The sequence below is a fragment of the Mytilus galloprovincialis genome, chromosome 4 (assembly GCF_965363235.1).
Source record: "Mytilus galloprovincialis chromosome 4, xbMytGall1.hap1.1, whole genome shotgun sequence".
Taxonomy (NCBI): Eukaryota; Metazoa; Mollusca; class Bivalvia; order Mytilida; family Mytilidae; genus Mytilus; species Mytilus galloprovincialis.
The window spans coordinates 62,966,681-62,992,774 of record NC_134841.1 but is presented as its reverse complement, the minus strand read 5'-3'; the positions used below and the strand labels follow the sequence as shown (position 1 = coordinate 62,992,774).

The window sequence follows — 26,094 nt, the reverse complement described above, 5'->3', positions numbered from 1 at the left end:
TCCATCAAAGGTCGGCTTTGCATGAGGCATTCTTGATAATTTCTTAATCTATAAACGGACATTAGCATGGTGTCGTGTATTCAATTTCATAGTTTATGAAAAACGCAGTGCCATAATATCGATTCTTTTTTGCTAGTATATTAAAATTGGACACACAAATAATAAAAGTAGAAACCTTCGTTTTTATTAAATAGCAGAATAGGAAATGACAAAAAGATGTAATATTTTCTACCAAAAGTTCACGGTCAAAGAATTCAAATGTCAACATAGGTTTGGAACTATAAACAACTTCTTGTATTCCAAATAAATGACAACCTTTTGACTGTTTCCAACACGTGAAAGCAGTTCTAGTCTGATACATTAAAACTTTAATTGTATATTTTAAAATTAAAGAGTTAAATAAAAACAGTAATATTATATTATCACGGCATTTAATGAAAAACGTCAAGAAGTGAAAGAAAAAAACAAAAATACATTTTTTCAACATATGAACCAGTCGATTGATAAAATTCTAAACAGAATTACTCAAGTTAAATACTAGTACTAGTATCTGAAAAAAAAACCAATGTCAGTTTTCAAATGCAGGATTACACTGCCCACCCTCAACTTTCTGATCTCTTTTCGTGGGTGCGAACACAACTGTTTTGCGAGCTCTCTTCCTCCTATTTAGGTTACCACCTGCACTTTTCTGTCCGTCCTGTATATTTCCTTTCAGACCATTGTTTTGCCTTAGACTTTCGTCTGCGTTTGTTCTACCACTTTCTTTCTGTTCGCATTTTTTGCGTACTTTATCGTCGTTATCAGTGGCCTCCTCGTCCGAACTTTTGTTGATGTTTTCAAGAATGAGATCCTCTGTGTCACGTGCAGGACTGTTGTCTGTCGGATGATCAGGGGTTGAATTAACCAGTTCTACTCGTGGGACGTTTCCTTTACTTTTCTTTTCACGTTCTGATTTTTCCTTCAGTCTGCGCAGTACTGATTCGGCATACTCCTTCACATCCGGCGGAAGTTCAACGTTGTGTTCGCAATAATCAGCACCATAAAGTTCTTCTTCTAAGGTAAGTCGTAACCCTATAGTCAAGTCAATTAACTTGAGAACAATAAATGACGTCACCACTGACCATATGATGATCGCGACTGCAGCCATTGTCTGAACTCCAAGTAAGTAGAAACCGCCTCCCTAGAATAGAATATGTTTGAGCGTAATTATAATATCATATATTTAACAAATGGCAATCAGTTTTAACGACGAGCTGACATGTGCTCCTCCCGTGCTGCTCTAACATGCTAACCAGAAAATCAGCAAATGACAATTTAAAAACCATTAGTTTGAACCAGTTAATATTCACTTGAATTCCACGACCTTCCGCACTCAAGTATAGCATGTTGTCGTGATACATTAAAAACTCAAAACTGAATGCTTGTTGTCTTTCGCAGTAAAATTACTCGTACGCCACCGTAAGTAAAGTGTTAAAGATCACATACTTTGAGCAAATTCATAAAGATTTTGAAAGGTCATTTTTATGCCCAATTTATGGGCATTATGTTTTCTGGTCTGTGCGTCCGTTTATTCGTCTGTCTGTCCCGCTTCATGTTAAAGTTTTTGATCACGGTAGTTTTTGATGAAGTTGAAGTCCTATCAACTTGGAATTTCGTTTATATGTTCCTTATGATATGATCTTTATAATCTTAATGCTAACTTAGAGTTTTGACTCCAATTTCTCGGTCCCCTTAACATATAAAATGATAAGTGCGACTGGGGCATCCGTGTACTACAATGTATGGACACATTTATGTTTGTTTTCTTTATTCAGTAATTCAACCTCTTCATCTTACCCAAACTAGTCCATCATGATGACTAAAACTGTGCTCAATATCATCTTTCAGACCAAAGAGTCCGCAACACAAAATCCCCCACAGTGAACCCATTAAATGAACTGCTACTGCGCCAACTGGGTCGTCTACCTTCATCTTGACTAGAGCTATTTGTCCAAAAGTAGTCACACATGCGCCAACTGCTCCAATGAGGATAGCAGCCCATGTAGTTGTAACTGCGCATATACCTATAAAATAGACATCAGTGATTTATTGAAAACAATGTCAAGTAAGTGTCAGCATATTTTGTACCATGTTTTTTTTTTTTTTTTGTAAATATCAATGTATGCATTTTTAAATGCAGAAACCCGTTTATTTAAATTTTCAAATGATTAACAATACTTTTCCTAACTAGAGGCTCAAAGAAGCCTGTGTCGTTCGACTGATATTTTTACTTACAATTGATGCATGAAATAACGCAACCGTTATATTTTTTCTTTAGTTTCAGAGATATATGAATCAAAAACTGAATATTTTCTCTAAGTTTTTATTTTAGCCATGTCTGCCATGTTGGTTGGCAGTCAGGGTAATCGGACCCATATTTTATGATAGATACTAGATACGCTTATGCTAATTGTTTGAATTTGTCTCAGTTGTTTCAGGAGACTACTTTTGTAAAACATTTCAAAAATTTAAGAAAAAGTGTTAAATTTGACTTTAATGGGCAACAAATCCTTATGGGGTTAATTGACCATTTTGGTCATGTTGATTTATTTGTAGATCTTACTTTGCTGAACATTATTACTGTTAACAGTTTATATTTATCTATAACAATGTTCCAGATAATAACCAAAAACTGCAAAATTTCACCGGCCTTAAAAATACTAATTTAGGGGCAGCAACCCAACAACAGCTAGTCTGATTGGGCTAAAAATTTCAGGACAGATAGATATTAACCTGATGAACATGTTTACCCCATTGTCAATTTTTCTCTAAATGCTTTAGCTTCAGAGATATAATCCAAAAACTGCATTTTATCCCTATGTACTATTTTAACCCATGTCGGCCATCTTGATTGGTGGGCGGGGCATCGGACATATTTTTTTTAAATCTAAATACCCTTATAATGAGTGTGGCCAAGTATGGTTAAATTTGGCACGGTAGTTTCAGAAGAGAAGACTTGTGTAAGATTTAATACAAAAATTTAAGAAAAATTGTTAAAAAATGTCACGTCCAATTAGAATGAAATTCATAACAGTGTAGCTATGGCCATTCATTGACTGGGGAAAGTTAGGTGAACGTTCGTCTGTAATGCCCACTGCTCACGACGTACTTATCATAGAAATTTAAACTGTGAGGTCACCAAAGGTTCTAAACGCCTAAATAAAATAATTAAAAATAATAATCAGGAATAACCTTTGTAATTTGAAAATAAATAAAAATGGCCTTCAACACGGAGTCTTGGCTCACACCGAACAGCAAGCTATAAAGGTTGAATACTTAAAATTCTTTACTTAATTTTTTGTTATGGTTTGACCATCAATTTTCCTAATATGATATCGCACGTTCTTTCAGATTATTTTTTTTACTTAATTGGCTTTAAAAGTTACAATGCATGATGTCGTCTGTTTATGTAGTTCATATGTGTTTTTCGTTTCTCGTTGGTTTTCCCGTTTGAATGGTTTTACACTAGTAGTTTTGGGGCCCTCTATAACTTGCTGTTCGGTGTGAGCCAAGGCTCCGTGTTGCAGGTCGTACCTTGACCTATAATGGTTTACTTTTATGAATTATTACTTGGGAGGAGAGTTGTCTCATTGGCACTCATACCACATCTTCCTATATCTATCTATATCTATACATTTTTTTTTCAACAAAAGAATACATCACAAGAATATAAGTTTTGTAAGAAACGTGAGAAATTGTGTTGGACTTGAAGATAAGGCAAAGTGACAAATATCTGGAAAGAATGAATCGTTTTATGGTATTAAACAAAGAAATCAAATGATTTTTTAATTATCCAGAACTCTTCACAAACAAAACCCACATGTATACGCATTGAATAAATAGTAGGCCATTCTTAAATGATCACACCGTAGAAGTAGTTGTGCTCTTAATCAATGAGATATTTTGTGAATTAACCCCATCAACTTAATAGTTTTTTTTTACAATGGATAAACCTATTTTTTTATTATTATTAAATAATATCATCTCTGAACATTATTATTCTTATAAATGACACGGTTGTATGTGATGATTATAATCAATATTTAAAACAAATTCCTTTCAAGCTTTGTAAAAAGAAAGTTTCATTTTATGTATCGGAATGTGTAACAAGTGAATATTTCAATCCCCACTGGAAGGCCTCTGACATACTGGGTGAGCATAAAATCATAGCCGTTGACAAACAAGTTACAACCTACAAACGTTTTACAGTCGACCACTGTTATGCAATTAATTTTATAGTATATTATATAGTTATACAGTGGCGGATCGAGGGGGGGGTTCCGGGGGTGCGCACCCCCCTTTATTTTTGCCGATCAATGCATTTGTATCGGGACATATGTTTTGCACCCCCCCTTTGCCCTGGGTGCCCTGGGTTAGCAACCCCCCCTTTCGAAAATTCCTGCATCCGCCCCTGGTTATAGTAACAAAATTAAAGACATAATTTAACATTGAACAATTAAATAGAATGAAATTCAAAACAGTGTGGCTGTGGCCATTGATTGACACATTAAATTCATCCATTGACTGGGACAATTTACGTGAACGTTTGTCTGTAACGACCACTGTTCACGACGTGCCTACGATAGACATTTAAACTGTGGGGTCACCAAAGGTTTCTTAACGCCTTTAATTATAAAATAATTTAAAAAAAAATTAGGAATAACCTTTATGTTTTGATTTATATAATTGATATAAATCAAAACATCGTGTTATTTCTGATTAATTTTTCGAATTACTTTATTAAGGTGTTGAGAACCTTTGGTGACCCCATAGTTTAAGTGTCTTTAAAAAGTACATAGTGAGCATTGGTTGTTACATACAAACGTTCACCTAAATTGTCCCAGTCAATGGATGAATTTAATGTGTCAATCAATGGCCACAGCCACACTGTTTTGAATTTCATTCTATATTTTTGTCCATCTGATGAGTTAATTTTCAACTGATTTTTATAGTTCGTTCTTATGTTGTACTGGTATACCACTGTGTCAGGTTAGGGGAGGTTTGGGATCCCGCTAACATTTTTAACCCCGCCACATTACTTATGTATGTGCCTTTCCCAAGTCAGGAGCCTGTTATTCAGTGGTTGTCGTTTGTTTATGTGTTACATATTTGTTTTTCGTTCATTTTTTATATAAATAAAGTCGTTAGTTTTCTCGTTTGAATTTATTTACATATTGTCATATCGGGGCCTTTTATAGCTGACTATGCGGTATGTGTACAATTGTCTCATTGGCAATCATACCAAATCGTCTTTTTTTATATATAAAGGGCAATAACTCCTTAAGGGATCAATTGACCATTTTGGTCATGTTTAACTTAATTGTAGATCTTACTTTGCTAAACATTATTGCTGTTTACAGTTTATCTCTATCTATAACAATATTCCAGATAATAACCAAAAACTGCAAAGTTTCCTTAAAATTACAAATTCAGGGACAGCAACCAAACAACAGGTTGTCTTGCCTCATCTGAAAGTTTCAGGACAGATAGATCTTATCTGATGAACATTTTACCCCCATGTCAGATTTGCTGTAAATGCTTTAGTTTCAGGACAGATAGATCTTATCTGATGAACATTTTACCCCCATGTCAGATTTGCTGTAAATGCTTTAGTTTCAGAGATATAAGCCAAATTAAAACTGCATGTTATCTCTTTGTTCTATTTTTAGCCATGTCTGCCATCTTGGTTGGCAGGAGGGGTCATCGGACACATAGATACCCTTGTGATGATTGTGGTCAAGTTTGGCTAAATTTGGACTAGTAGTTTCAGAGAAGATTTTTGTAAAATTTAACGGACGACGGACAACTACGGACGCCAAGTGTAGAGAAAAGCTCATTTGGCCCTATAGGCCATGTGAGCTAAAAAGTTAAAAAGGAATAATAGTTTTCTTATATGCAATAAAAAGATGCAGAAATTTTGAGACTTAAAGCGTAGGTTCGAAACTTTCAAAATACTGTTCACCTATATTCAATTAAACACATCGAGCAGAGAAAAAAGGAGGCATAGGGAAGTTAAGACAGTTTGTCAAAATTTACCTGTTATACTAACAAGTGATCCCAGAATTCCATTCACTAGCAGTTGAACATCAAATTTCCTCTTGTGTAATAAGAAACTGTAACAAAACAGCGGTGTAATTCATATAATGATTAAAAGATTAGAATTACAATGATACCATCGAAATAATTAAAATTCTGATAAAAACAAAAACTAATAATAAAAAAAATACAACTCAGTATATCAACTTATGTCAAAATCGATGTTAATTCCCTATACGTTTAAATCCACTGAACATTCAAACGACAAATCAGAATTAAAAGAACCACTAGATAATATTTTCATTTTATTTCAGAGCTACAGTATAATGCGATTTGGACAGAGTTAAAGTCCAAAAATAATAAAAAACAAGAAATTTTTTCAAGTTATGTAATGATCCTATTTGTGTTAAAATAACTTTGGCAACAAATATTTGTTTTCAAATTCTTTTCCTCATAAACATTTCAATCGATACTCACAACAACAATTATAAAACGGAAATACGTAAGGTGCAGTGGATTTAATTGAATCTGATAAATGCATTAAAAGAACAGATCTATAAATAAAGATAAAGCATACATGCAGATCGAACTTAATGACACTAATTTCTTATGTAGATATACAAAATTAATGGAATATTAATGGTGACATGTTTGTTATACTTTCAATGAAACAATATACTCTTAAAAACAACCACGAGATAACAACAACGAATTCATAGACGAGACTTTGTAATTATCGTTAATTTTACATTCAATTTACTTCAAAGTACAAATAGTTTGCACCTTTAGAATAATTTAACATTTAAAACGTGAAGTTTTTACGAACACAAGTACATATAGTTAAACAACCTAACAAAAAAACAATAACGAAGAAACAAACAACCAAACCATGCAGTGCCAATAAACAACAAAACAAAACAAATAAACAAAACAAAACAAAACAAAACAAAACAAAAATAAGGAATAAAAACAATAATGCAGTACAGCTCAAACAGCTACAAATATTCGAAGTTCTACTTAGTTTTCATTTGAATTCTTGTTTTATTTATAAAATGATAATCAATTTCAGGGAGAAAACTTAGATGAACATGTCAAATCAAGAACTGAAGTGTTTTATAGTTTTACAACAAAAAAAAAAAAAGAAAGAAAAGCAAAGTCTCAATTGTTTATGCCCCTTTATATGAAAAAGAGTTTTTTTTTGTCCATGTTGTAAAACATCCTAACCTTATTTGTAAATAAACAGCAGACGCGAATTTTTTTAGCTATTGATTGTGCATCAAATGGAGAAAAGAAAATTAAGTAAAATGTATGAAATTCTTTTTGTGCTGACAATCGTTAAATAATATATAGACATTTTGAGATTTTGAATTTGCATTAAAGACGAAATTGTAACTTCGTTTGCTCCGAACAGAAATGTTTCAAAATTTGTTTTTAGTAAACGTTATTGATTTTGTAATTATGTGCTCGAAGGATTTTCAGTTTTTGTTCTTTAAATGTTCGCTAACAAAACTCTGCGATACTTCATGCAAGTTTGGACTACATGTAATACATGAATGTACTGGTTCCAGATGCAAGGTTTTATTTACCCATAGCTGTATTCATGACTACTTGTCCTGTTTACAATTTTGCTGTAGGTAAAATAAATATAAATGATATGTAAAACCAGTTCAAACTAATTTTGAAAATTACGTAGACAACCTTTCGATAAATATATTTCAAATGATAGTGTTTCGAGTCGGCCCCAAACTGATTACAAGTATGTTACTCAATTTGATAAACAATCAAAACAATGTATACTGGAATCCTGTTCCAATCCCAAAATGTCTCGCCTTAGTAGACCGAGATATATAAGACTGGATCTCAGGCTACTCTGGAGATACAATCCAATTCAATCCTACCCAATCCAGTCACGTCTCAGTCATTACAGCTGAACGGACGTGCTGGGCCAGCTCTGCTTTACCCGTTATCTTCGATGAGGGTTTACTTGTGGATGGATCAACGACATACTACTTTTGATAACAGAAACCAATCCAACACTGGGGGAGTGTAATGCCGATTGACCGGTCCGAGGGCTGTATCCTAGGTGTTAGATGATGAACCTTTATTTCACTGCCTCGCGGCTTTGGTCCTGATAATGCTTCCTGTCATCTTTAATACTACGTCCGAGACTCGTCAACCAGTACTCCATCATCGAGGTTAGCGGGCTGCCAAGCTGACCAATCTGGCCCTGAAAGCAGCCGTTGTGAAGAAATAACACAAAAATAGTCAACAAAAGAAAACCAAAGCAACTCACAAAACCAAGATGGCGACCTACCAAAATGGCGTCCTCCATCTGTTCCTGACCCCTGGCACAAAATTATTCAAAGCTCACAAATCGCCCAAACCAAACACCGAGCCGACCGTGCGAGGGATGTACATCCAGTCAAGATCGTTAAACACTTCCATCATTAACTCTGAAGATCTTTCTTTGTCATCTCAGTAGTATTATATCGTTCACAAGGAACCCTCGAGAGTCAAAGAATAAAGACCCAGGTGTGACCAAAACTACCAGCATGATTTTGAGATACCTTTTTAAATTTGTTTTTATGATTATTTTAATTAACCTAAAAACCAATTTTATGCAGAAAACTTGGAATGTTATCCTTAATCTTTCTGTAATCGGCTTCACCGTATTCTTAAATTGTTAGGTTTCCAAATCAATTAATCAAGAAGAAAACACCGAACCAGGTGCCGCATTAGGCTATTAACGTGCATGTTTAAATGTGGTTTATGCTGCATAGACCCAAAGCAGAGAAAATAGCCGAAAGACGGATAAGGTACTAGTAACTCGAAACATGCATATCAATCTAAAAGTAATTCAATCCTTTGACGGAAATGCTAAAACAAGCTTTATATTGGTTTAAAGCATGCATCTATTCTATTGTAAAAGCATAGCAAAAGAAGCATAACAGTTTCCTAATGAAAATCGTAATCTAGAAGTTATTGATCAACCTTTTTGCAACAAACATTTGAAATATTATATACTTCTATATATAAAAAGAGAAAAGAAAGGGGAAAAAATATAAATAGTAATATAGTCCAGAGTTAAAATTCAGATTACGAATAAAGTTCTATTTACATAACACCGGGCAAAATATGTAGGAATTTCATATAGATACTATACACTACGTAAATTACTAAAATATGCTTTATAAAAGTTCAAAAGATCATGCGAATACAATCTACTCAGTTGACTATTAAAAGAATGAACATTTACCTCAATAAGAAAGCCATTACACCTCCGCTACAAGAAGATAAAATTGTCGTAGCAGCGGATCTGTAAAACAAAATATAAAGAAAAGTAATACAAACTGTAAGGGTTATTTTAATAATAATATGTTAATTATATTATTCCATGACATTTAAAATCCGGATTAACGCAATTAGAATATAAAGGGTGATTTATTTTTTGGGGGGGCCGGGGGGGGTAGTGACGCCCCAGCCTTTTAGCTCTGACCTTGTCAATGCAGGCTTTCAATCAAAAGGAAAGAATACAAAAAAATTACGACGATTTCTGTTAAAGACATGAGTATATAACAATAATCAAATGCAAACGCAACTTCACAATCTTTTACATGTACCATGTACTTGAAGTGGCCTATGCTCCATCAAGAGGCAGCAGGATTAACCAAGTAAGAAGGTACTTGAACCTTTACATGACATTTGACTGTCAGTTAGGGAATTATATAAAAGAAGTTTGATTTCTGATTTTCAAAAACAAACCAACAATTGTATATGGATTTGGTTGACAAAATATATTTCTCTGTGCTTTGTTCAGTTGGCCATCATTAATATTATTGACCTTCACAATGGAAATATGCGTCTATTTTACAATTCCTTGTTCAGAGTTCATCATATGCACTGGGTTTAAGAATAGAAACATAAGTCTATTCTACAATAAACATTTGAATTGGGCATGATTGAAGGTGCTTTTTCATGTTAGTTTTTCAAAGAGAATTTTGAAATTACGTAAAAAGAACAATTGTATTGTCGATTGATGAATTGATTTGCAATGAAGGATTAGCTGTTTAAATCATTGATACAAAAGAATAGATTGGATAAATTTATGATTGTCATTCTCAGAACATGGTAAAATGTTTTTGAAATCGCTACTAGATCTAACCATTCGTATACGTGCAGAACTTTGAAAATCTTGCTATAGTAAAGTGTAATTTATGTCAATTGAGCTTTTGCATGTGAAAACAGGGCTTTTTAAATTAGAATATATATAATGAAAAGAAAAAAATAAAGATAAAGCCAAAGAATCAAACACGGATTTATAAATTGTATTATCATATTTCAATATTCTTATTGGTTGATAACCAGTGTATGTTCGATATATTTTGTTTAGCTCATGGAAATCGTCGAGGTACAGGTACTCTCATTTATATGCTTTTTATCCTTTCTGTCGTGGTATTTGCCAAAACGTATGTATACACCTTTTACCCTTCAGAGAGACACTTCATTGATAGCGAAAGGATGACGGAAATGTTTTATTTAACCAAGCTATTGATAGTCAATACAATCAAACAGATATACCACATGTCTATGATGGGTATTTCCGAAAATTACCAGTCATGATTAGGAATGTCCTTCGGCTCAGGTTTTTTAACATCTGACGATTTTTCGACTGGAATATTTCGCAAATACTACCCTCCACATCCCCCCAATCATATACCTGTATCATACTCAGTCTTGAAAGGTATTCAAAAACACAATATTTATAAACTTCTTTTTATGATAGTTTACATTTGGTACAATTTGTATGCCATGCCATATTCGGGGAGTGACGCCCCAGCCTTTTAGCTCTGACCTTGTCAATGCAGGCTTTCAATCAAAAGGAAAGAATACAAAAAAATTACGACGATTTCTGTTAAAGACATGAGTATATAACAATAATCAAATGCAAACGCAACTTCACAATCTTTTACATGTACCATGTACTTGAAGTGGCCTATGCTCCATCAAGAGGCAGCAGGATTAACCAAGTAAGAAGGTACTTGAACCTTTACATGACATTTGACTGTCAGTTAGGGAATTATATAAAAGAAGTTTGATTTCTGATTTTCAAAAACAAACCAACAATTGTATATGGATTTGGTTGACAAAAAATATTTCTCTGTGCTTTGTTCAGTTGGCCATCATTAATATTATTGACCTTCACAATGGAAATATGCGTCTATTTTACAATTCTTTGTTCAGAGTTCATTATATGCACTGGGTTTAAGAATAGAAACATAAGTCTATTCTACAATAAACATTTGAATTGGGCATGATTGAAGGTGCTTTTTCATGTTAGTTTTTCAAAGAGAATTTTGAAATTACGTAAAAAGAACAATTGTATTGTCGATTGATGAATTGATTTGCAATGAAGGATTAGCTGTTTAAATCATTGATACAAAAGAATAGATTGGATAAATTTATGATTGTCATTCTCAGAACATGGTAAAATGTTTTTGAAATCGCTACTAGATCTAACCATTCGTATACGTGCAGAACTTTGAAAATCTTGCTATAGTAAAGTGTAATTTATGTCAATTGAGCTTTTGCATGTGAAAAAAAGGCTTTTTAAATTAGAATATATATAATGAAAGAAAAAAATAAAGATAAAGCCAAAGAATCAAACACGGATTTATAAATTGTATTACATCATTTTTCAATATTCTTATTGGTTGATAACCAGTGTATGTTCGATATATTTTGTTTAGCTCATGGAAATCGTCGAGGTACAGGTACTCTCATTTATATGCTTTTTATCCTTTCTGTCATGGTATTTGCAAAAACGTATGTATACACCTTTTACCCTTCAGAGTGACTCTTCATTGATAGCGAAAGAATGACGGAAATGTTTTATTTAACCAAGGCTATTGATAGTCAATGCAATCAAACAGATATACCACAATCATGTCTATGATGGGTATTTCCGAAAATTACCAGTCATGATTAGGAATGTCCTTCGGCTCAGGTTTTTTTTAACATCTGACGATTTTTCGACTGGAATATTTCGCAAATACTACCCTCTACCTCCCCCAATCATATACTTGTATCATACTCGGTCTTGAAAGGTATTCAAAAACACAATATTTATAAACTTCTGTAGCTACCTTGCAGCAATTTTCCATTTGCCTCCACTGATTCCAAATGTACTTCCGCAATTGAATCCTAACCATCCCCACCTAAAATAAAACAAACTGTTAAACAGGGTTTATCTTTATTATAAGAGCATCACAAAACCTTGTGCTTGTAATTTTGGTTCAGTTATATGTAATAAAAGCTTAGTGTTACGTCCGTAAACATTGTTGTTTAGGGGCAAGCTCAACCCCGGCTCCAGATTCGGGATTATCTCGATATGTTGAACTTTTGGAAGCCTTATGGTGTTTTTTTGCTCGTTGGTCTGTTGTTGTCTCTTTGGCACAATCTCCGTTTCCATTCTCATTTTTGTTTTTCATTTTTGGTAATTTGATGTTGATTGCAGGTCATTGATAGTCACTACTTGATTCTGTGTGATTCGCTATTGTTGAAGGTCTTTCTTTTTTGTTGTTGAACATTATTGACATATACCACCCTGTATCCTTTTATTCATATACATTTATCCTTAAAAGAACAAAAAATGATCACCATAAAATAAACAATCCAAGAACAGCATTAACAGAGTTTCCATGTATAGTCACTTGGTCGTCCGAGAATCTTCCATATCTTGGTTTCACCATAATTGCGGCTACAAGTGCTGTCACACCTCCAACTAAATGAACCGGTCCAACACCTGCAACATCTACTACGTCCATCTTTTTCAACCACCCATCCTTTGACCACACCCAGTGAGCAGGGAAACTGTAAACAACGGTGTTCAGCAAGCAAAAAGCAATATAGGCAGTCAGCTTAGTTCTTTCTGCTATTGCTCCTGTTTTAAGGAAAGACATAGAAATTAGTTATCCGCACTTGCCCCTCTTTTTCGTTCGGTTGTTTATATGTCGAACATAATTTATTTATAACAAATAAGCTAAATAACAAATGAAAATAAATAATGATAGATGGAAAAGGTATATGTCATGAGATTTGAAAAAAAATCATGAACTGTAATGTGTTGGTGTAAATATATTTAGAATTTTATCAATATTTTAAGAAATTTATTTTACAATTTAAGCGTGCTTTACTCAAAGTTAATAATGTTAAGCGTACAGCATTACTAAAACTATAATATAACAGTACATTTTACTTTACAATTGAATTGTAGTCCTACCTGATACTATGGTAGTAGCTGTTGTACAAAACGAGGCTTGAAATATGAATTTGGAAAACTCTGTACCCATGGTCTCCTCGTCTAAAAAACATAATATAATTACAAAATGAAAACAATGAATTATAATTTTTGATATATAAATGTAATGTTTGAACCTTTCTGTATATTTTTTGTATAATTTATTCTCTTTTTCTAACTAATGCATGTATCGTTCATGTTAAAACGGACGCTTTATGTGTTACACTAACCAATATCGCTTATCGAAAGTAGTGCCAAACAATTTCAATTTAAAGTTATTCCAATCAAAATATTACTTTGCAAAATCTAATATCTTTTGTTTTACCCTTCCAATTATTTGCTAATATATTAAGTGCAAGAAGAATACAATGGACATTGTTTAACTATAATAGCCTTACCAGGGTCTAAAAAGAAGGACCCAACTCCTGTGAACCAATTAGCGCCTTCGCCCGTACCAAAGGTTAGTCCATATCCTACTGCCCAATATGTCAGTGTACCAAACACCACGTCTACCACATTTTTTATCATAATGTTTACCTCATTCTTCTTGCTGGACATTCCACTTTCTAATAGACCAAATCCTATCAAAATCCAAAACGAGGATGGAATTCTATCATAGTGATATTTGTTGAGTTAAAAAAAGTTATATAAAGTAGAGTCAATGTCAAATGAGATTTTAACCCTAACTTATATTTTTAAAAAAGCAAAGCATCATTTAAGCAATTATCCTTTGTGACTGGATAAGATGAACTTTTATCATGTATAAATATGCATTATTGGATGCAACATATACATGTATTGAACAAATTGGTCAAACAGATTGCGCAAAAATGTTTCGTCTTCTTGAATCTAATGGACAATTCAAAATGGCCGCATAAGTCATATATCTATAGTTTGCTAGAAAGTATAAGGATTGACTAATGGTCATAAGAGGGATAAATTTAATTTATGCAATATCATTATAGAAGACTTTTTCTTTTGAATTTTGCATTTCAACTTTGCTTCATAATGTGCTTATGAATTATATATTAAGGACAAACCTGGCACTAGGGTCATTGCGTAAGGTGCTTAGGAAATATTTAAATAAAGCCTGCAGGCCGCTATAGAATCTAGCAATGATTAACTAAATGTAACCAAACATTTCGGAACCAAGATTTCTGTAATCTATCCTAGTCTAAAGTACCAATGAGGAACTGTAGCTCGACTGTATAACAAATAGATGTGTCAAAAGAAGGATAATGCTTCAAGCCATTATGTTTGAATATGTTAAAGCCAATGCATTAAACTCTTAGTTCTATCAAACAAAGTACCGGTTTTTGTCCATCTATATTGGTCAGCTTCGGGTCAGGTTATCTAAAACGATTACCAATATATAGTATTTCGATCAGTATTCGTAAAACCGTGTTTTAAATATTATTTTCATATAAATAAGTTCGCAACACATCTTATAAGATCGCAGGTTATTTTCGCAATATGAAAGACAGCAAAAAATCCTGCCTTCTGACAAAACTTGAATGTATGGGCTTCATATAAATGTTGGTTTAGAAGTAAAGATAAAGAATTAACGTCAAAGAGACAGCAAATCAACAACACAAAACAAGAAGACACATAGAGGTCAACGTATGGTGTTCAACAAAAGACCTGTCAGTGTTGATAAACAGTATCTTTATGTTTCAAGATCTAAATGTGTACAATATATTTTATTATCTATGTCAAGACATACTTAAAAATATGAATAATTATTATATACAGCTATTATACTTAAAACTTTTTTATAATTAAGTGTACACCATTTCCTTAAACAGAACCGTTTCCTAATGGATATTACTGAAACTTATTACTTTTTAATTTAAGGAGATTTTGTTTGCCAGTCATCATATAATATATCTAGATATTAATCTCTTTTTCAATTTGATATAATATCAATCAATCATTGATGGAAAGCTTAGGTTCATCGTGCTCATCTCCTTTTCCGATTAAAAAATTAATTATAAACGAACTCAACATCTTCATTTCCCTCAAGAGACACATTAAATACCAGATTATGAATTGATATAAATTGAATTTTAAATTAATTTAAAATCAAAATTAAAATTTTAAGCAACTTTACCAACGAAGGTCGACTTAACCTCAAAAACCAGAATGGATATTTCCTTCAAATTAAGCTAAGTTTGGGATCAAGAATAAATCAAATAAAACAACAACAAAAAAAAAACAGTGGGGACGACCGCTGTAAAATATGTGACATTTTAATGGTTTTATATGAAAGATATGATTTATTGAATTTTGGTCGCTAAAACGTCCAGCAGCAAATATTTCATGTATATTCGGGATTCTAAAATTAGAAGGATGAAGTTCGGGGTAATTCGGACTGCCTCTGGAAAATGAGGGAATTTCGGATATAATTTATTTTTTTACTTGATAGTCACTATATCGATAGGTACTGACTGAATAGTATCACTTTGGTGTCAATTGGCTAGCTAATATGACAACACAATCGACAATCCTCGGTAGAATCCGATACTCTCCTTCTATCCGAAGGTACTTAATCGGCCGAGTTGTGACGAATGAGGACAACAGTCTGTCGGACGACGTTATTTCACATTTCAGTCTGTGAAACGTTTTTTAAACAGATTCTTTTTTGAGACCTCTGTACCTACAAATTGAAACTTTTTAATCAATAAGAAACAAGTTTTTCTGATGAAGAAGAAAAAAAAATCAACAAATGTTTCCAAAGCACTAATGGAAACTGGCTTCCGTTGTTGAATGTCGGGTAAAATAATTTGTATTAATTCCAAAATAAGAAACTGTCTATCTTACTTAGCTTTGTTGTGGAGATATTTTCATCTGAGAATTTTTTAATATGAATTCGCATCAGAGCTTTTGTGTTATTCCGCCAAAATTTTATTTTCCCATCTCATTTAATTAGTTTCCACATAGCTTTTAATGAATACTGCAATACTGTAATGGAATTGTGCATATCTAAATTTGTGTTGTTGGTCAACATAATTTTTAAATTCCAGATCAGGTTTCCAAATACTCGAAAGAGGAAAACATTTTTGCATCAGCAACACGTTACTATATATTTCTCTAGAGTTAAAAGCAAAATTTGATCCACCGTAGAGGTTGAGAAATCGACACTTAGTTTTGCAGAAGACTTTTCAAAGTTGAAAAACTTGTGTCTAATCTATTTGTCTTTTTTGAACAATAAAATATGTTTATAAACTCACACTTAGTTACATATATCAGTAATTGTAGAGTACAATGTAAAATAACTTTTCTATCATAAATATGGCTTTCAAATGTTTGACTGACGGTAAATATTTTTAAATCAGAAAAGTCTATTGAAGCTATAATGATTATGCTTCTTTTTTTATCTATTATATTCAAAAACTATCAAAGCATATCAGTACACCTTTTCAAACTATTAACCCTAAATATAGAATGTACTTTCAAGTTTATATTGAAAATTGTAATTTCTTGATCACGTATTTTTCTTTCGCGAAAAGATATGTTAGATTTTATAGAAATAGGATGTTCTATGATTGCCAATGAGATCAGTCTCCACCAGTGACCAAAATGACTTACAGTTTAACAACTATAAGTCATCGTACGGTCTTCAACAATGAGCAAACCCATACTTTTGATACTTGAATATATTAAATTGCGTACAATGGGAGGCAACTCTCATTGTACCTAATTGATAACGCCGTGTACTAGATTTGCCTCCCCTTGTTGCGTCATCCGATGCTTAGTTAGCATGTGGTTTTAGCAAAGAGCATGTTCCAGCCACATTTTATTATGTATTTGATTAATTTTTTGTATTTGATGACAATGCGATGGAAAATAAGAGAACTAGGAAACCTCCAGCTTATCTAAAGGATTTCACTTTACCTTCTTTTGATATGCAGAACGAGTTTGCATCAGTTTACGAAGTTGGAGATTTAACCTCTGAACACGTGGTTCAACATGAGACTTTTGCACCAAAATCAGATAAAGCAAGTGTTAGCGTTCATCCAAAAATTCTTACGTCTACAAACACGGTGAATGAACTGGATAAAACAATTGAAGAATTAACAATTCAGAACAAAATATTGGAACGGGATCTGTTGTTGGCTGAACAAAACGCGCACCTTGTGGCTAAGAAAACTTTCGGTGTCGATAAAAAGACTTCATGTGATAATTCAGATAATGATAGGAATAATTGCCAAGCGAAAATTAAAGGTAAAGATTTTCCATATCTATTGTTCAAAGACAAACAAAAACGTAAAGCAGTTTCGGGTGAAGCAAGGGCCGCTAAGGATCGGGTAAAATACGATGTGCCATGGCCACATGAACATGCCCAAACCAAATCATTGAGTTATTCTGATGAAGACTTAGGATTCGTACAGTTAGTTAGAGGTGAACTATTTATTATGCACAACATAGAAGAACAAGCCATTTCAATGCTAAGACAAAAGCATTTAATTAATCTGTTATATCTTGCCGAAAAATATCCTTTTACCGAGATTAAGGATTTTCATGCCGAAGTTTTGCGTTCGGTGGAAAGGGGTCACAAACATTGGTCTCATACGTTTTCAGAAGAACAAGGCCGCACTCTCGTCTCCGCCCTTAAAATGGACCTTAGAGGAAGAACTGAACGATAATAATCGCAATCCAATTTGCTGCTCCTTCCAAGTAGCAACTAGCCATTCTGTGGATCAATTTGGAGACTATTGAGATGACAAATTATTGCATATATCGCTAATATTATAATTTTTTAAAATTTTTATAATACATTTAACCCCCTGCAGTGTCAGGTGTGATTACTTCCCCTGAATATTCAGGTGTGTTCTATATTTTAAGAGAGAGATCATATTCCCCTGCTAATGCGGTCGTGTTTTTGTGTGATAACTCCGAATATCATAATTTTGCAAGACTCTTGCAGTGACAGGTGTGGTTGCTTCCCCTGTTTTTCAGGTGTGTACTATATGATAAAAGAGATAATATTCCCCTGCAGATGCGGGCGTGTTACTGTGTATGATTATCCCCAAGTTCGTTTAGAATATCTTTGAGGCAGATATGTTTAGTAATATTATTATTTTTTTTTTGTTCCTTGCATTATAAGCGAGTTATAAGTTCACCTAGACTAAAGCTGGGTTTATACTTCGGTAGCGGCAGCGATGCGACAAGCGATGCGATGCTATCGAAGGCGTAGCGATGCGACAAAATGATGCAGCGATGTGACGCGATGCGATACTAAAAAATCGTGTCGCCACGATCGTTTTTAGTTCGCGTTGCTTAGCGATTTTTGTAAACAAAACAGCTATTTAAAATGGAGAATCAATTGAAGATAGTACAAAATGAAACCAACTCTTTAGTTCATGTATATTTGATGCACATGACTGGTATATGGTTGCTGTACAACAGACTTAGAAGTAGAAGAAAAAGAACCAAATACACAAGATCAATATTGGCCCAAAGAAGACGACAAGGAGACTATGCAAATCTTGTGCAGGAAATGAGACTTGATCCAGAATATCACATTCTATACTTTCGTATGTCACGGGAGCATTTTGAAAAGTTGGCAAGAAAAGTATGTCCCCTGCTTGAAAGACCCAGGACACATTTGTATCCAATCAGTGCTACTGAAAGATTGGCAATGACGTTACGGTAATCAAATTACTTCTTTCAAAAAATGTTTTTTCTAGAAATAAAAAGACTATCCTCATGAAAGGCTCTTGAAAAACGATGATATTTTTTTTTATAAAAGACTTGCATGCAGGGCATCAAACACAAAAAAAAAAAACAATATTTGTGTTATAAGCCTATTAAACGCCTAGTCAAAAGATTAAAATTAAGAAATAATTGATGCAGGCTATACTTAATTGTAGTTTTAACATAGGTAGGCATTAAATTCGTGATTATTTTTGCCCGAGCGATAGAGAGGGCTAAAATAACACGAATATATTGCCTATCCATGTTCAAAACTACAATAAAGAATAGCTTACATAAATTATTTCAATTCTAATTAGAACAATTAAGGTTATTTCTATGTCCAGTGTGTTTAAAGTGTAGAGCGTATGTGAAGGCTTTTCCACGAACCTCCCTTTTTTGTTTGTACACAAATAAACGACTGGCAATGTGATTTTTCCGTGGGAGGAATTTTGAACGCATGTGCGAACTAATTTTATTGGATTTAGAGTATGGTTTATTCACAAAGCGAAAGAATCACGTCATATTACAATGACTATTGAAAATATCAAAAAAACTGACTAAAGATATATTGAATGTGGCATAATTTTCTTCACATACTTTTGTCCAACCTGTTATCCATCTACAAATTTATTGAAGTTAGTACACGTTTACGATCACAGACAAACTATCATATGTATACACGTATGTCCTTTTTCAAAAGTAGTTATCCAAATACAAAAGTATGTGTAAAAAAAATGTAATTGATGTCTATTCAATGGAATAGTCAAATATAAATATAGGAATGCAATACATGTTGAAAGTAAGTAATTTGGTTTCAATTGGAAAGTCAAAGCATTCCATTGAATAGACCTCAATTACATTTTTTTTTACACATACTTTTGTCCAACCTGTTATCCATCTACAAATTTATTGAAGTTAGTACACGTTTACGATCACAGACAAACTATCATATGTATACACGTATGTCCTTTATCAAAAGTAGTTATCCAAATACAAAAGTATGTGTAAAAAAAAAATGTAATTGAGGTCTATTCAATGGAATAGTCAAATATAAATATAGGAATGCAATACATGTTGAAAGTAAGTAATTCGGTTTCAATTGGAAAGTCAAAGCACTGTAAGCGCTATAAGTACAACTATTAAAAAAAATTGAAGACGATAGTTGAAACAATGGTTTCAACCAATAACCAGTGTGTCATTTTTTTTTTTTTTGCAATTCTGGTCAACTATATGTATAATCTGTGATGTAACTTGCCAGTATGATTATCAATATACATGTACCAGTGTCTTATTTTCATATACATTGTTTTACATGATTGAAAACATGAATATGTATTCGAAGAAAATTATGCCACATTCAATATATCTTTAGTCAGTTTTTTTTTTTATATTTTCAGTAGTCATTGTAATATGACGTGATTCTTTCGCTTTGTGAATAAACCATACTCTAAATCCAATAAAATTAGTTCGCACATGCGTTCAAAATTCCTCCCACGGAAAAATCACATTGCCAGTCGTTTATTTGTGTACAAACAAAAAAAGGGAGGTTCGTGGAAAAGCCTTCACATACGCTCTACACTTTAAACACACTGGACATAGAAATAACCTTAATTGTTCTAATTAGAATCGAAATAATTTATGTAAGCTATTCTTTATTGTAGTTTTGAACATGGATAGGCAATATATTCGTGTTATTTTAGCCCTCTCTATCGCTCGGGCAAAAATAATCACGAATTTAATGCCTACCTATGTTAAAACTACAATTAAGTATAGCCTGCATCAATTATTTCTTAATTTAATCTTTTGACTAGGCTTTTAATAGGCTTATAACACAAATATTGTTTTTTTGTGTTTGATGCCCTGCATGCAAGTCTTTTATAAAAAAAAAATATCATCGTTTTTCAAGAGCCTTTCATGAGGATAGTCTTTTTATTTCTAGAAAAAACATTTTTTGAAAGAAGTAATTTGATTACCGTAACGTCATTGCCAATCTTTCAGTAGCACTGATTGGATACAAATGTGTCCTGGGTCTTTCAAGCAGGGGACATACTTTTCTTGCCAACTTTTCAAAATGCTCCCGTGACATACGAAAGTATAGAATGTGATATTCTGGATCAAGTCTCATTTCCTGCACAAGATTTGCATAGTCTCCTTGTCGTCTTCTTTGGGCCAATATTGATCTTGTGTATTTGGTTCTTTTTCTTCTACTTCTAAGTCTGTTGTACAGCAACCATATACCAGTCATGTGCATCAAATATACATGAACTAAAGAGTTGGTTTCATTTTGTACTATCTTCAATTGATTCTCCATTTTAAATAGCTGTTTTGTTTACAAAAATCGCTAAGCAACGCGAACTAAAAACGATCGTGGCGACACGATTTTTTAGTATCGCATCGCGTCACATCGCTGCATCATTTTGTCGCATCGCTACGCCTTCTATAGCATCACATCGCTTGTCGCATTGCTGCCGCTACCGAAGTATAAACCCAGCTTTAACCTATTTATTTTACATAAAAAGTGTAGCGATGTCGCTATGAAGTTGAACTAATTTCAACTCGCTTGCGAAAGTTTGCGATTGACCTTGCGTTAATGGTTTTTGTAAGCGATAGAAGCGATGCCGCGCGTTATCGCACGTTGTCGCGGACAGTCGCTGCGTTTTACCTGGCGACAGAAATATTCGTCGCATCGCTCGTCGCAACCGAAGTATAAACCCACCTTAAGTAGTGTTTAATAGTGTGATCACTATTGCCATGATTGTGTAGTGTAGAAGTCCCCCTTTCCCTCCGCTGTATTTACAAGGGTGTCTATTTATGACTGAAATTATCCATATTTTTTTTTTAATGCCTTTATTATGCATGATGTAGCACTGATTTTGACACTGTTGTCAAAGATAATAATTACATGAATTACACATGAATTACAATGTTGTTGATGAAATTTTAGTTTTACATATTTGTCATTTGCTTGATTAACGAAATTATTATCATGTACAATGTCAAGCTGTATGAAGGGTATCCTTCTTCTATTGAATTGTCAGACTAATTTTTTTTTTTTTTTTTTTTTTTTTTTCTTTTTTTTTATCCTGTTTGGCGACTTCGTTTGGGTTTAGGTGCTTCATATTGACACTTGTTCAATTTGTTCATTGTTGCTTATTGATACAATGTTTGGTATAATTGTATATTATTGCATTATTATAATAAAGCACCTTTCACCAAACACTATTAGTTGTCAATTGCGTACAATGGGAGGCAACTCTCATTGTACCTAATTGATAACGCCGTGTACTAGATTTGCCTCCCCTTGTTGCGTCATCCGATGCTTAGTTAGCATGTGGTTTTAGCAAAGAGCATGTTCCAGCCACATTTTATTATGTATTTGATTAATTTTTTTTTTCCTTCCTTATAATTTATATTTAATCTTACCCAGATTGGGTTAAGGTGCTTCATATTGACACTTGTTCATTGTTGCTTATTGATACCATGTTTGGTATAATTGTATATTATTGCATTATTATAATAAAGCACCTTTCGCCAAACACTATTAGTTGTCAATTACATGTAATATATAGGATAAGATATAGGAAGATGTGGTATTAGTGCCAATGAGACAATTCTCCATCCAAGTGACAATTTATAAAAGTAAACTATTTACTAACCTGACTGCATTGTAAAAATTATGAAAGAACTTGTTAAGATCCATGTTGCGTCATCAATCCAAGCTTCTATCTGTTCGTCGTGTTTATATACTAATGTTCCATTTGTCATTGTTTTTGGTAATTGGATGTTCCAATATTTGGCAAATTAAATTTCAAATCAGAATTTTGAAGTCACATATGTATCGCCGATTAACTAACTCCTAATTAAACTGCAAACAGATTAGTCGCGTATTTCCAGATTATAATTTTATTTGCTCAGAAATATATCTGCAGTTCAGGGATGAAAGTCGTTGATCTGTTATATCTTTATATTGTAATCAATAAGTGTTCAATAAGCAATAGATTTTCATAGATAACCATCTTGTAACTATAAATTTGTAACACAATGAAACAGCATGATTTAGCATTCATGTCTTTCAATTGATTTTTATCTTTAAACGCTAAAGGGTACTTTTAAATAGTTCGGATGTTTCAAATGCCAGGAAAACGGTTTTAAAACTGGAAGGCATTTCGCTACCGTAACGACTTCGGTAATTCATTAAAGAGATTTACACATGCAATTCTAATTTGAGTTTCAAAGATCAGCTATTAAATATATAAACCTATTAATAACCTGAAAAAATTGGACAGTGCAATCCTTCGACATTTAAGGACTTTGATCTGAACAACTTTAAAGAGTTTTTTGCCATGGCAATTGATTTTTTTACAACTTCGATGAAAAAACACCTATTTTTTCAATGATATAAAGAAAACAATAATTCTATTGATATTGTTTTATCAATTTGTCTTACCAAATTAACATATAAACAATTATATTTATATACTTCTGTGAAACAATTTTTTGGGGAAAAAAACATTTTACAAAGAACAAAAATGACAGATCACAGATTAGACATCCAGTGGGAAATATTACAAGAATATCAGTATAAGAACATGTTCATGTGACATGAATATAAATCGTGTATCTTTATAAATAAGCATTTCACAAATCTTTGAGTAGATGATTTAAAGTTTTTTCGAACAATTCAATGAAATAGATTATCTTAGATGTACTTGGCAAAACCTTTCAGAATTTTTGCGTCCTAAATGATTTTCAACTTCGTCTTTGATTTGGCCTTTTAAAATTCTTTTTTGAGCATTACTGATGAGTCTTTTGTAAACAAAATGTGCATCTAGTATACACATAGATAAATAGTTATCAAAGGTACCAGGATTATAATTTAGTACGCCACACGCGCGTTTCGTCTACATAGACTCATCAGTGACGCTCATATCAAAATATTTATAAAGCCAAACAGGTACAAAGTTGAAGAGCATTGAGGATCCAAAATTTCAAAAAGTTGTGCCAAATACGACTAAGGTTATCTATGCCTGGGATAAGAAAATCCTTAGTTTATAAGTCTATTATCTAATATTACATAGTCTGAGCCAACTTCTCTTTGTTTTAACCCCTAAATTGAGAATGCTCAGAATAGAAGAAGCTGAAATACCAATAGTTTTAAGTCTTTGGTTTACAAGTGTAACACTCCCTTAGTATGCTGTCTTAAGACACAAGTGCACACGCTGAAATGTCTTGCCTTCTTTACTAACCATTAATATTATTTTGATAATCCTAAATATAAAGCTTTACTACAACTATCACATAAACATAATATGATACAAGAAAATGAGGTCAAGGTCATACAAACCTAACAAGAAATATATGCACACCTTACAATCATTCAATACACTAAATATAGTTGACCTATTGCATATTATGTTTATAGTTTAAAAGGACAAGACTTAACTTAAAGAAATAAACATTGACCAATGAACCATGCCAGGCAGACTTGTACAGCTTACAATCCTTCCATACAACGAATATAGTTGACCTATTACTTATAGTTTAAGAAAAACAGTAGAATATACAAAAAAATTGAGGTCAAGGTCAAATAAAACCTGAGAGACTGACATGTACAGCATAAAATGTTTTCACACACCAAATATAGTAGACCTATTGCATACTGTAATAGAAAAACAGACCAAACCACAAAAACTTAACTATTATAACCACTGAACCGTGAATGAGGTCGAGATGAGATGACACCTGCCAGTTGGACATGTACACCTTACAATCCTTCATACACCAAATATAGTAGACCTATTAATTATAGTATCTGTGATATGAACTTGACCATCAAAACATAACCTTGTTCCCTGAACCATGAAAAGAGGTTGAGGTCAAGTGAAAACTGCACGACAGCCTTGAGGACCTTGCGAGGTACGCACATATCAAATATAGTTATCCTATTACTCATAATAAGAAAGAAATTTACATTACAAAAAACCTTAATTTTTTTTTTTCAAGTAGTCTCTGAACCATAAAAATAAGGTCAATAACAACGGACATGTGACAGACGGAAATCTCGTAACATAAGGCATCTATATACATAGTATGAAGCATCCAGGTCTACCACCTTCTAACATATAAAGCTTTTAAGAAGTTAGTTAACTCCGTTGCATTTCAGTTCTTTTGGAACGAAGATAAAATTATCAGATGTTCTTTAAAGCATTCCCCCTCCCCCTCCCCCGTCAATATCCTTATATAAATTTACACCATCTCAAATGGCCAGTTACCGAGAACATTGTTTTCAAGCACATTTGTGTACAGAGCTCTAAATAATGACATATTAATAAGTAAGTATATACATCTGATAATTACTCTTATGGCAATGAGACATAAAATATATATTTGTTGTTCATATTCAAATTATTATGGTACAATAACTGTTTAAACGTCTGTCTCATATCTTGACTCACATTTATAAATTTACAATGAGGGTAGGTTGAAAATCAAATTTCCGATAAATGATGATGGTGTCAGATTCCAAATTGTTAACTTTCCATTTCTATGTAGCAACATTTCAGCAGCGGCTGCATACAGAGTATTTATCTCCCAGTTGATACGATATTCTAGGTCTTGTATTTCTTATCTCAAGTTCCTTGATAAAGGATTGTTGCTCACAAGGAAGCTATTAAAGTAAAGCCAAGAGTTCCAAGTGGTGAAGTTGATATCATCCGTTCGTAAGTTTTACGGACGCCATCACGAGGTGGTTGACCGTTATTGAAAATCCGTTTTACAGATGATAGCAGATATGTTCCTTATGTCGCAATGACTATCCTGTCCCCCTTTCCCGAATGTGACTTACCGTATTAGACTTATTACCGGGTTCGTACTAACAACACGACGGCTGCCACATTTGTCACAGGATCTGCCTACCCTGCCTGAGCACCTAAAATCACTCCCAGTTTTTGGTGAGGGCCTTGTTGTTAAGTCTTTAGTTTTCGATTATGTATTTTTTGTACTATTGTTTGTCTGTTTGTCTTTTT

At 33.1% G+C, this 26,094-nt stretch overlaps 1 protein-coding gene across 2 annotated transcripts; it reads right to left on the bottom strand.

Annotated features, from left to right (window-relative positions):
- Positions 1-237: 237 nt before the first annotated feature.
- On the bottom strand, positions 238-23,036 carry LOC143072669 (putative ammonium transporter 3). Of its 2 annotated transcripts, XM_076247723.1 has the most exons (10): positions 22,726-23,036; positions 13,771-13,953; positions 13,355-13,435; positions 12,733-13,015; positions 12,219-12,290; positions 9,332-9,391; positions 7,662-7,703; positions 6,076-6,152; positions 1,837-2,063; positions 238-1,180 (listed from the first exon to the last, which is right to left on the bottom strand). In XM_076247723.1, exons 1-10 carry the CDS (start codon positions 22,832-22,834, stop codon positions 569-571), a joined length of 1,746 nt encoding a protein of 581 aa, XP_076103838.1. In that variant the 5' UTR covers positions 22,835-23,036; the 3' UTR covers positions 238-568. The 2 variants fall into 2 exon arrangements, with proteins under 2 accessions (XP_076103838.1, XP_076103839.1); XM_076247724.1 differs by lacking the exon at positions 7,662-7,703 and having other exon boundaries at positions 239-1,180.
- Positions 23,037-26,094: the final 3,058 nt, after the last annotated feature.

Coding starts and splice junctions, on each gene's coding strand:
- LOC143072669 (XM_076247723.1), bottom strand. CDS start 22,834: ATGACAAATGGAACATTAGTATATAAACACGACGAACAGATAGAAGCT. Junction 9,392..12,218: donor AAATGGAAAATTGCTGCAAG/GTAGCTACAGAA, acceptor TTTGTTTTACAG/ATCCGCTGCTACGACAATTT. Junction 2,064..6,075: donor ATCACTTGTTAGTATAACAG/GTAAATTTTGAC, acceptor TCTATTTTATAG/GTATATGCGCAGTTACAACT.